General features: G+C 39.8%; 2 protein-coding genes across 2 annotated transcripts; one reads left to right on the top strand and one right to left on the bottom strand.

Moving 5' to 3' along the window:
* Nucleotides 1-5,345: 5,345 nt before the first annotated feature.
* Nucleotides 5,346-6,475, top strand: BGZ61DRAFT_433308 (uncharacterized protein; the record flags this gene model as incomplete). Its single annotated transcript, XM_046243907.1, has 1 exon — nt 5,346-6,475. Exon 1 carries the CDS (start codon nt 5,543-5,545, stop codon nt 6,473-6,475), a length of 933 nt encoding a protein of 310 aa, XP_046095727.1. The 5' UTR covers nt 5,346-5,542.
* A 4,107-nt stretch (nt 6,476-10,582) lies between these two features.
* On the bottom strand, nt 10,583-11,977 carry BGZ61DRAFT_540100 (uncharacterized protein; the record flags this gene model as incomplete). Its single annotated transcript, XM_046254865.1, has 3 exons — nt 10,583-10,734; nt 10,780-11,107; nt 11,897-11,977. The coding sequence occupies 3 exons, from the start codon at nt 11,975-11,977 to the stop codon at nt 10,583-10,585; spliced, it is 561 nt and encodes a 186-aa protein (XP_046095728.1).
* Between the last annotated feature and the right edge of the window lie 317 nt (nt 11,978-12,294).

Consider the following 12,294-nt stretch of genomic DNA (forward strand, 5'->3'; position numbering starts at 1 on the left):
ATGCGCTATACTAGTAGAGAAGTTAATAACTCCTTCAAGTAAGAATTAATAGCAGTAGTAAGGTGCAGAAGATCCTATTCTTAATAATCTTATTTTCTCAGCTAAAGTTAGTATTGAGATATAATCTGAAAAAGTAATAGGTACCCATACTAATAGTAGTGTAAATGTAGTATATATATATAAAGCTAGTTAATTAATCTATCTACTAATATAAACCCTCGAACCCCGGTTTATCCCTTAGGAATTACCCATTTATTATATATATAATATATTAGGATTGAAATCACGCCCTTATTCTCTTGCTAATAAATCCTAGTCGACTAATGGTTTTTATATCCACTTTATCTCGGAGCGGATAATAACAGGCTTTTATACTGCTGCTAATTATCGGAAAGTGTATCTTAGAAAGATAATAGCTAGTAGAGAATAAAGATGCGCCAAAACCAAGACAGAACTAGTTAAAATAGATACCCAGAAAACTTAAGTTACTTATTACGTAGCAAGAATGTAGTTACTTGTCGGAAGTTCAAATATATTTTCAGTGGTAGTAATTTGCAGGTCCGTTGGGTAATATTCTTACTCTATGATATCTACTTGCAATAGAGAATCTTTATTACTAGACCCAGTCAGCTTCGAAAACATACAACCCATTAATTCAATATATTAGGATTTTTAATATATAACTAAGAAAAAAATTCCAATAAAATCCATATCACAGATAATATAGATTCCAACCATCTAAATAATTACAGATTACATACACCACTCTTAATCTACTTCAATAGCATAGCCTCCTTGCAGCCGCCATTTTGAACTGCCGCCACTTGGCACTGCCACCACTTGGCACTGCCACCACTTAGCACTGCCACCGTTTGGCACTGCCGCTACTTAGCACTGCTGCTACTTTAGGATGGCCCTGCTAGAACCAAGAACGTTGCAATATAGGCTTAGCGTAAATATTATATTGCACTTTTATATTGTATTATTTGAACAGCCGCAGCAAAGCTAACACGATCAGGCAAATCTGTCCGCACTTCTCTGTATACAAGTATATGTGCCTCATCCTGGGCTGCAACAGATCACTTTAAACTTATCTCTCGAGACCGACCATCAGCCCTCTCTACAAACTTCCGTCAGATATCAGCAATGACTGTCCGCGGAACAGATTTTGAATTGGACCTACATGGAATATTTCAAGAAGAATACAATAAAGAATTAGCCTTCAGTTCCACGCTCAGCTAAGTTTGGGGTCTGGAGATATAATTCTTTAACGTCAGTATAATGCCATCCAAGCTAAGATTTAGACCTAGAATAGTCCGTAACTAAAATTAAAAAGTCTTCCCTACTAATTATTTGTCACAAGGTCCTCAAAACTTCTAAGAATTTAGACCAATAGCTATACCAGAAGGGATAATTTGCATTTCCTAATTAGGTTCCAAAAGATAGTATAACAGGCAGTATAAGGCTTTTATACTACTACTAAGCTTTAGCTAAAGACAGAGCTTAGAAAATCCTGCTACTATTTACTTAAGATAGCTGGAAATAGATAATTAAAGTCCTGCAATTACCAAAATCCTATTCCCTTCACCTAGCAACCCAAAAGCAGATGCCTCCTAGCTTAGTTTTCACTAATAGATCTATATACTCTCCTATCAGTAAGCTAATTAGCTGAGTGTATTTTAAGAGAAAATACTAATATATAGCAGAACTTATTTTTCAAAGTCCAGCCCTCGTTAGCTCGTTTACAACACTGGCCATAGGCTTCAGGCAAAATAACTGCGCTATAACAGGATTTCTCTATTTCAAATTAACAAAAGAAAATCCATCACCGGGATTCCAACTACTCAAGAGGCTCCGGAATAACACCAGTCTAATCGCAGAGCCAATATTGCTACTCGTAATATTATCTAACATCTGGATAAACCTACTTCAATATAAATATATTAGCATCAGCATTTAACTGCGTGAGGTCTAGCGAGAAACGGGGCTGATGAGCGCCTATCTTTAACACAAAGAGATTGAAAATATTCAGCTTAATTTTAACACTACGCATCAAAAGATTTTACTGCAATATACTTACTTGACCAATAGTTGTGCAAACTTTATTAAAGTTCTAGGCCCGGCACTTATCTCTATACTATCGAAATTTGAGAATCACATAAATAGAAGCACGAGCGCAAACAAGCCAGGACAACAGTTAACTATGGCATATGACAGCTTTCATATCAGACAGTATATTAAGCTCCTGCAAGCTCAAGCAGATGCTAAGGTCATACACCAACAGCAAATACTTAACCACATTAATATTTATCTTCAAGTAGTATAACAGATAACAAAGCCTGGCACTTCAATACATACTTACAGTACAAAAGCTCTACAATCTAATGCAACAGGAGATCGCCTGTGAGACCAAGAGGGACTCGTCAGCCATAAAGAGTATAGCTCTACTAACAATAGTCTTTTTGCTAGCTACCGCAATCGCAGTAGGACCCATACCCGCACTCCAAAGAAAGAGTCCCGAACCTTAAACTAACTCTTTCCCAGACTATAATAGCTTTATTCATTAGAATCTTGGATAATAACAAACTTGCAATAACAAGTTAGTTTTGGATATTCTGGGCTATAGCAATGCCAATTACCCTTCTTATTCTTATTCTCTGGATACTATAAATCCAGAGAAGTAACATCTTAAGGATCCTTGTAAGAGACTAGGGGACACCTTATTGGAAACCCCTTTAGTTACAATCTACCTCTAACTTGGGGAACTGTTACTGTATCTACCCCTACTCTTCTATTATTGTTGAAGGGTACTCACAGCCGCTGTCTCAGCAGTTATGGCCTCAGACAGCCAGGGCCCTTACAGCTCGGAATAGCCTCGCTTAGCTAGTTTAGTCAACTCAACCCAATACACATCGTTAACCTCACAACAATTAGCTTTACAAGCCGAAACTGACGGATTCAAGTAATCAAAGATAGCTTGGAGCTCCATCTCTTCAGCAATAGAAAAGGGGTGATTCTTAACTACAATCCAGTCAATCAGAAGCCTGCAGAAGTGTTCCTTGTCGAAGCGCTTGATAAGGCCGTTCGCAATTGCTTGTTCTTGAGGGTTGTGTAGATTAAGTTTCAAGAATTCCGTGAGAGTCCGCTGCCCAGTAAGCCTTTTGCCCTTCAAATTTGCCTTCTTTTCAGCAGTTCCTTTAGTCATTCCAGGAGGAGCGCGAATCCCGTGGTCGTTAAACAGATGATTATATGCATTGTAAATGCCATTAGCTTCAAAATGACCTGGATGTGGGGTATTCTTGGAAATGCATGCTTGGCAAATCCATCTGCAGTCTTCCTTTTGGATGTCATATCCAAATTGCCAGGCACAACAACACGTCTCCCTGGCTCGCTCAGAGAACTCCCAGCCTGGGAAATGTCTCTAGAGCGTGCATTCATAGTATTCATCGCTTGCGGAAGAGGTCGTCAGAGTCGAGACAGAGGTCGAGGTTGAACGAGCAGGATACGGCGTCGGGCAGGGCGTTAATTCGGCAGCAGACCCGAAGCCGTTGTTGGAAATGTCGAAGCAGGAATCAGGCGAGGTCATAGTAAAATAATCTCTTTATTATGTCGAAATCACAAAATATAATGCAGTAATAGGTCAACAACAGGTCGTCAGGTAAGCACAAATAACATATCCAACGCAGCCAGTTAGCACAATATACCCTTATCCTACAGATGTTTCAGATACTTCCTTTCAAGCTAATTTGTTATGAGCAAGCACATAGCGAGTGTCATTAGAGTCGGGTAGTAGATAAGTCCCTAACAGCCTTCAAATTACAAGCTTAACGCAATTAGTATCACTTGTAATTTTTTGCACAGTATTGAGATATTAAGGGATCTGGACGCGTTTTTCGAATCAGCTTGCTGGAAGATATTTAATAGTATAAGTATTGTATTATAAATCCAAAATATAAACAGGCAAACCTGATATATACTGGAAATATAGTTATACAACAGGAAAATATATAACTATTAACGGTCCTCATGATGTTATAACATTCACGGAGCAAATCTTAAGCATACCTATCGAGACTTATGTCACCCCAATGAGAAAACCCAGGACATTCCAATAGTACTTTCTGTATTGTATGCATTCAGAAATTTCGCTGTTCAGAAGCTTCATGGTGTTTTTGACATAGGGTAGCAACATTGCAGAAATCTAGAGGCACATCAGGCACCCTTAACTACCCCACTTCTTATCCACCCAATCTACTGAGATTTTGCCAGTGGAGTGGCCAGTGGAGTGGACAGTGGAATCCACTAGTGGATCCACTATATGGATTGAGTGGAGTGGCTTTTAACCCTGGCTCTGCTCTGCAGCGTAGACTGTTAAGGTCTCGGACCTCAGACCTCATCTATCCCAGGACGTAGCTATCCCGGATTGCATCAAATTTTTGCAATGCTCTCGCCCGGCAAGCTAAATCTCTCCATTATCTAAGGACCCATCAGGTTTAAGTAGTTATCCCTGGTGTATTCTGACCTGCAGTCAGATTCAGAGCTAAGGAATGGCTGAATTGCATTCCAAGGCCTAGAGATATCCTTATCATTGAGCATCGTCGACCCCTGTCCGAGCTAGTTCGTGAATGCAACCCCATATCGACCAACAATAAGTCGAGTAGACCAATTTTCATCTGACTCCTAGGTAAGCAGCAGGGCTGCACTATAGTATGGAAAAGATGGAATGAAGACGCATTGTTGAAGTGCCTGGCAAATCCAAGCTACCCTCGCAGAAATTGAGATCATTCTGACGTGAAGAATCCCATATCACATGCGTGGCTTTTACAAGCGAGACTCAGATGCGGCTGCAGGCGCAAAGCATCATCATAGCATGATGAGAAGGACCATCAGCTGAGAGCCAATACCTCTATTCCTCAACGAAGCAAACTCCACCCCATTCCGGTGCCACTAGCTGGCAGCCCACAGTTAGTGCTAAGTGACAATTTCCGTGGTAGGCGCTCGCTTCGGGAAGTGCCGTTGCAACGCCGTATGAGTGACAGCTTGCTGACCAAATCGTGCATATGGAAAGTTCCGTGCACCCCGGCTCGTGCTTGGGGCTCACGGGGTTCAAATGCCAAATCCATGCACTCTAGCCCAGCCGAAGCAGTTTTGTGCACACTGTGCGAGACCCAACGCCTCCAGCCAGGTCTGCAGCCTCGAGATTCGCTTTCTCACACAGCCGGCGTCTGTTTCTTTAGCCTGGTAAGATTGGGCTGCCGCCTCGGAAGTATGACCTGAGCGATGGGACTAGGTTGATCGGCCCCAAGGAGGATTCGTCAAATGGAGGAGGGTGCTTCCCTTCTCCTCGTCCGTCTCCTGCTTCTCTTTTGGCCTGTTTTGCGACATGTGTCTAGTGATTCTATCTCTGCAAATTGCTTCACTTGGAGAGGGTTCCTCATTGTCAATTACACGCATCTAATGAACCAGCTATCATCAAGGCCGCCTTTGCACCTTAAGAGTCACCACCAAGCGGTCCCCGGCCTTCCCGTCACTCACCATCAAAATGTTAGCACCAACATCATCGACCTCAACTTCCACCTTCCCCTATAACCCCCTCCAAACCTCTGACTTCAACCCCCCCTCCTCCTGCAGGGGCATCTACCTCGACACCAGCGGCCACGGCTCTATCGATATCCTTACTATTGGCAACGACCCACTATGCCTCCCTAAGAATTTTAATGCTGCCAGTACCGCCTTCTACTCCCCCGGCACCGCCTGTCCGACGGACTACACGGCCCAACCCCAGTGCAGCCGCAGCGACGGCGTGCGCGCCATTACCACCGTGACCTGCTGCCCCGTCCGCGGCGACATGACCTTGACCTGCATCGAGGACACGCTCGTTCGTCAAGATCGATGGGCGTTGCAGTTCTGCACCTGGATGGCCGACCTCACCTCCACCCACCCCAAGACCGTCGTGGATGTGACGGTGTCAGAGTCCGCTGGCGCGTCTCCGACGACGACAGTTTGGACCCTCTACGGCGAGGAGGGCGGCGTAAATGCGTATGGCATTCGGTATGTGTACCAGGCGAGTGATCTCGGACAGGTGAGCAAGGGGCTCTCAACGGGCGGCACGATTGCCGTGGCGGTCGTTGTTCCGGTGGTGGCAATCGCGGCGCTGGTGGGTTTGTTATTCTGGTGGAGGCGGCGCAAGCGCCGCTACGCCAGCGTGCAGCCTGACGCTGCAAAGCCAAGCGCATATGATGGGGGCACGAAGGCGACGGCGAATCCGCAGGAGCTGGCTGGCGCCGGCGACGCGCAGGGCGGGTATAATCTTAATTACTACCAGAGCCCCAGGGTGCTGGTCGATCAGAACCAGCCCCAGGGTGGGCACATGGAGTTTCAAGCGCTTGATCGCCCGGCTGAGCTGCCGGTGAGCATTGAGCTGACGGAGTTGCCAGCTAAGAATGTGAGCAGGAGAGAGGGTGAGATAGGGTAAAATGAGGTAACAGACAGATTCAACTGAGACTTACTTGTGGGGGCCTGTATCTCGGCCCCCCCTACTCTTCTATTCTAATTGTCGTGTTCCCCCTAATTGCCGGAACCCCCTGCTTAAATCCCTGTCACCCTCTATCCCCGCCCTATTTCCGGTGCCTCCTCACAACCCTTGCTTCTGTAATCTGTACCTTGAATTGCTTTTGCCTGCTTATTCATAAACACGCTACGACGCAACGGAATGCGTAGTTATAAACTAATTTCCAGCTTATATACAGAGTAAGTATTAATACTTTGCTTCTGCTTTAACACTTTAAAGCTTAAAAATCCTTCAGCCTTTACTTTACCTACCCGCAATCTATATAGAAACTCTTTAAAGAGGTCTATTAAAAACCCATACAAATAGAAACTGTACTATTAATAATATAAGGTAGAGTTCTATTAAAAATATCAACAAAGAGTTCTATTAAAACTAGAATAGTAAAAATAAAAATAAAATATATATATAGAAAGATATTAATTAGAAGATATCCCATTTTAAAATATAAACTAGAAGAACCCAAATTAAAATATTATAATATAGTTAAAGTTATAGATATATTAAGTTAAGAATATTAAGAGTAAAGCTTATAAAAGAGTTAGTATAGGTAGGAGAAATATTAAGTAAAAGAGTTAATTAAAATAAGAATTAAATTTAAAGTTCTAATCTTATTATAGTAACTAGTAAAAAGTAAATACTAAAAAAAAAAAAATAAGATAGTTAAGATAATATAGTAAAATATAAATATTATATATAAATATTATTAAAATAGAGCTATTTATTTATTTATCTAAATATCTATTTATAATTTACTAGATATATAGAGTAATATATATTAAAAATAAAATAATTTAATATATTATATTAAAATATATTAGATTACTAATAAGTACTAAGTTAAAGAAGATTTAAGCTATAGTAAAAGTAATTTTAGATATTATTTATAATTAAAAAGAATTAAAAGATTAGTTAGTTCTACTTCTAATAATAGCTTTTATCCTCTATATTCTACTACTAAAGAAGAATAAATTGGAATATAATTAATATCTATATATAGCCTAATAAATTAAATAGATATAGTAATATTATTAAGATAAGTATAATTAGATTAATAACTATAAGTAAAGCTAGTATACTAATATATTTAAAGTAGCTATATTATCTATACTATAAAGAATAGGTATTTAATACTAGTATTTTTTCTGTAATTATATAGCTAGTAGTTAATTTAAAGTTAGATAAATTATTCTATTTAATAATAAAGAGCTTAATAAAAATAAAGCTAGCTACTAAGTTAAGTTTATTATAACTATATAATAATAAGCTTAATAGATATTTAAGAGTAAGGCTGATATTTAAATTTAGAATACTAGTAATAAATAGAAAATTAAGAGATAGTTAAAGTATATTAAATAGCTAGTATATTTAGCTTATATTAATAAGATCTAATTATAAGAATAGATATTATAATTAATTAAGGTAAATAAATAAATATTATAGAAAATATAGAAGATTTTTAAGTATATATTAGATAATATATATATAGCTACTAGCTATTATAGCCTGGATATTATTAAGTTATTTAAGATTAAATAAAAAAAGATAATTATTATTCTTAGTAAGTTATTTAAAAGAAGTATAAAGCTGGATATATAGATATAATATAAGAAATAGTAGTAAATTATAATATATATTTAGGTATAGTTAGAGTTATAGAAGAAGAAAGATAAAATAAGAAATTTAAAAGATATAGATATAAATAATATAAAGAATATAAATATAGATAATATAGATAATATAAAGGATTTAAATAATATAAATAATATAAAGTATTTAAATAACTCTAATAACTAAAAAGGCTAATATAAGTATATAAATAAAAAGCTACTATATTATATAATAATATAGTAGAAAAAGATATAAATTATATTTATATAAAGTATTATATAGATTATAACTGAAATTAATACTATTAGCTAATTTATAAATAAATAATTAGAGTGGTATTATATTAATACTATTATTAAGTTTTTTAGCTACTCTAACTAATTAGATTTATAGTATTTAATATTAAATATTAGATAGTAAGTAGATTCTACTTATATAATAACTTATAGAAGCTGAAATAAAAGAGGCTAAATATCTATTACTAAATATTACTATTCTTTTTCTTTTTTTATTTCCTGCTTTTTTTATAGTAGTATTACTAGAAAAAGATAGCTATTTATTTATATATATATAATTAATTCTTCTATTACTAGTTATATTGCTATTAATATTATTATATATATATTATTTTCTAACTTAACTTAACTTTTATATTTTAGCTTATTATCTTTACTTAAAGTTATATAAAGTTATATATTTTTAATTTTATTTAACTTTAGTCTTTTTTATTTTTACTTTTTTTTATTTTAACTTTAAAGCTATTTATTTTAATTAGTTAGAAGAGTAATTTAGCAGCAGGAAGGGACGGAAAACAACACCCAACTCATTAACCTTCCCTAGGGGAAATACACAGAGAGTCGTCGCACAGGCATCTTAGCCAGTCAGCCCGAAGCTACACCAGATTACACATATAAAGTCGGATCAACCTAAGGCTTATATCTCCTAATAGGGAAGCATCTCATAAAATTGTATATCGGGTCGGTCGCAGGAAAGTTCGCTGGCAAGGCATCAATAGGGCCTGCAGCAGACCAATATCTAAGGGAGGTTAAAGACAGAGATTAGACAGGGAACATAGTAATGACAAGAAGGCTCAAATAAATCTCTCAAAAATAAAGGCAATCAATTAATAGACTCCCTAGCAGCCTCGAGCCCTTCCGGCCTCTCTGACTTCTAGGAAGAATCTCTAATGAAAGGAAAAACAATAATTTCCCCCAGTAACAGCACTAACCTCCCCTTTTAACCCCATCCGGGTCACCCTAGAGACATCCCCGCTAGCGACCAGCTAGCCCAAGTGTCCCTAACCGCCTATCACATCCCTCCCCCGCAATCCAATAATTGTCCCCAATCAGGCCAGGAACGCACACAACACAACAGCCTCCCCATTCAAGATTCCGACCAAAGAAACACAGCAAACATTAGAAAAGCATCTCATTAAAAGCTTCTAAAGACCAACTTCCTCCATTAAGGGCAACTCCCTTCACCACAAGCTTCCCTATCCATCACCATTCCAATCCACCGGAGAAAGCAGAACAGCACACCAAATAACCATCACTTGCAAGCCTCACGCTAACAGTAACGTTCCTCCCGACTAATCTTTACAATAGCAGGAGGGATGACATCCATATAGGCGGCGTCAATCAGCTCCTCCCACTGGGAAAGAGAAATCAGACCTTCCGGGATATAAGTCGCATAGGACTCAGACTTGGGCATGAACAGCATAGGTCGTTTGAAAATACAAGGAAGGTTCATTCAGTCAGTATTAATAGTCATCTTCTTCGTACCCTTACCAATAGAAACATTGTCATACTCGCTTCGTCCTTTAAGAATAGCATCATCGTCAAAGTAGCAAAGAACGGCTCCATCAATAAATTGAACAGCAGAAATAGTCGGGGTTCTGTAGGATTTAGCAGCTTAACAACGTAGTGGGCTGGGCGATAGATCCCTCATTAAGACGTCACTCCTAGCGGACATTCCACGAACGTCTCTCATCAACACATCCAACCCAGCAGGCTAACAAGGACTTGGGCTTCGGATATCCCTCTCAATTTGGGATACTGCCGGCGACTTTGGAGGTGGCGATGGCGAGGCCCTGATATCCCTGACCCCTTCCATCAGGGAAGATACCGCTCCTCTCCCTGTCCCTTCAGAACGTCCAGAGGGCCTAGAAGAAGAAGAAGTTCTACCGAATATCATTTCCATCTCCTCGATACCCCCAGAGGGTACTATAGGTACGGTCTTAGATGCAGGCTTAGGAGCTGTTGGCGATTTCTCTGGGACAGTCGAGCCTAGAGAGATAACACTCCCTCCCGTAGTCCCAGGTAGCTTAGGGATCCCCTTCTGAACCTCAAATCCTCTCTTCTTGAACATCTTGACGAGGTTGTCGGCCATAGTAAAGTTGACCTTTCAGTAGTCTGATCTATACATCGTTGTAGAGCGGAACGTCTGACCAAAAGGGACAGCAGGATGAGGGACAATTTGATAGGCATCGGGGAGCTTCTTGAGGTTAAGACTCTTCCAGCTGACTGGGGAGAACCCACCAAGGTTGGTGTAGAGATCTGATATCCTGAGTTTCTAGTTGGTAGTTATGAACCCATACTCACAGTTGTGGGAGAGGTCGATTTTTCGGCAAACCTCGTCCGTACCCTCGCTGTACATCAGGTCCCGGATCCCAAGCTCCTTCATGATGGCGTACCCAATGAAGCTTCTGATGCGCTCCAGATCCAAGTCCTGGTCTACAGTCTCCTTCTTCTTAGCGGCTTTCCCCTTCTTCTTTAGCTGGGGCGGGAGCTTTAGCTTAACGGCGCCAAGCTTCCAGTCGCGAAATCGTAGCTCAAAAGGGACACTTGCCGGCTTGTCGTTCAGGTCGTCAAAACTAGTCTCTCCATTGGGATCCCTCCCTGCATCTACTGCTTGTCCAGGCCAACCATACTGCAAATAGTTAAAGTTATAAGAAAGACTGCAAGAAAGCCACACTCCCAACCGTAGGACTGGGTAGAGGCTGGCATACCGTAGACAGAGAAGTCGAATGGGGCACCATTAACAGTCATAATCTCCCTCCAGGCAACCCCAGCAGCCCTAAATCGTTCCTTCCTTTGAAGGTCCATTATATCAAAGAGGGAGAGTTACTTTGCCCTAGCATCCCAGATGTAGCCAATCCAATAACATTTATTGGCAAAGTTAATAATGCCAACAAGGTAGCCGCAGTTAAATATGGTCTCTCGAATTAGTCGGAAGCTTACTGTAAGACGGTTCTTTGTAACTAGAATGCCTTCTTTTAGGAGCTTAGTCAAGAAGGTCTCTTTCCCCCATTCGTTAGCTTGGAGGATATAGGTTTCAAGGTCAAGGCTAAAAGGTATAACAGCTATAACATCCCTTATTCCATAAGTTATAGTTTATAGGAAAGCATAAGACTAAAGTTAGCAGAGAGATCCTTATACTAAAGCTTATACTAGAGGCCCCAGAGATCGCTACAGTAACCTTCCCAAGTCCTAAAGTCAGTCTCGCTAAAGTCGGGGTGCAATCTAACAGTCTTAGCCCAAGCTTTAATCAATTCCTCATCTCCTAGAAAAGGCATTCAGTTTTTTCCTCGTCCCAATGGGACCAATCTAGGCAGGAAGGATAGAGGGTCGGTTGTTAGCCGACTTTTTCGGTTAGCAATATCTTCACAAGGTTCTCTTTATAGTAGAGGAAGCTCCCTTTTCCACCTTCCCCTCGAACAGTTCCTTCGTAGAGAGTTAGCAATTTCATATTGCAGTAGAATTGCACCTTCTCCTTCACAGCCTCGTCGGAGGTGGCCATTGCGTATTGAGTTCCGTGGTGTAGCAATGGATTCGAAAGTCAGTTGGTAGGAAGAAAAGCAACTAATAAGATAGTAGTCGAGGTTTGGGCTTAATAGGAAAAGAATTGCAGCTTGGAGGCGCAAGTTACAGGCTTGATTTCTATAGCAGCTAGAGTGCAAGAAGAGTATATGGGTATTGGTATTTTCGAGAGACTGAATATTCGAGGGTCTTTTGTGCTGTGGGGCTTGGTTCTCTTTGTGACGGTAAATCACAAAGACAGCAGTCGTTATTTTCCAGACCTTCTCACTGATTTTCCTTTGTAAGTCATGGCAAACA

This window comes from Ilyonectria robusta (genome assembly GCF_021365365.1).
Source record: "Ilyonectria robusta strain PMI_751 chromosome Unknown BGZ61scaffold_40, whole genome shotgun sequence".
NCBI classification, from domain to species: domain Eukaryota; kingdom Fungi; phylum Ascomycota; class Sordariomycetes; order Hypocreales; family Nectriaceae; genus Ilyonectria; species Ilyonectria robusta.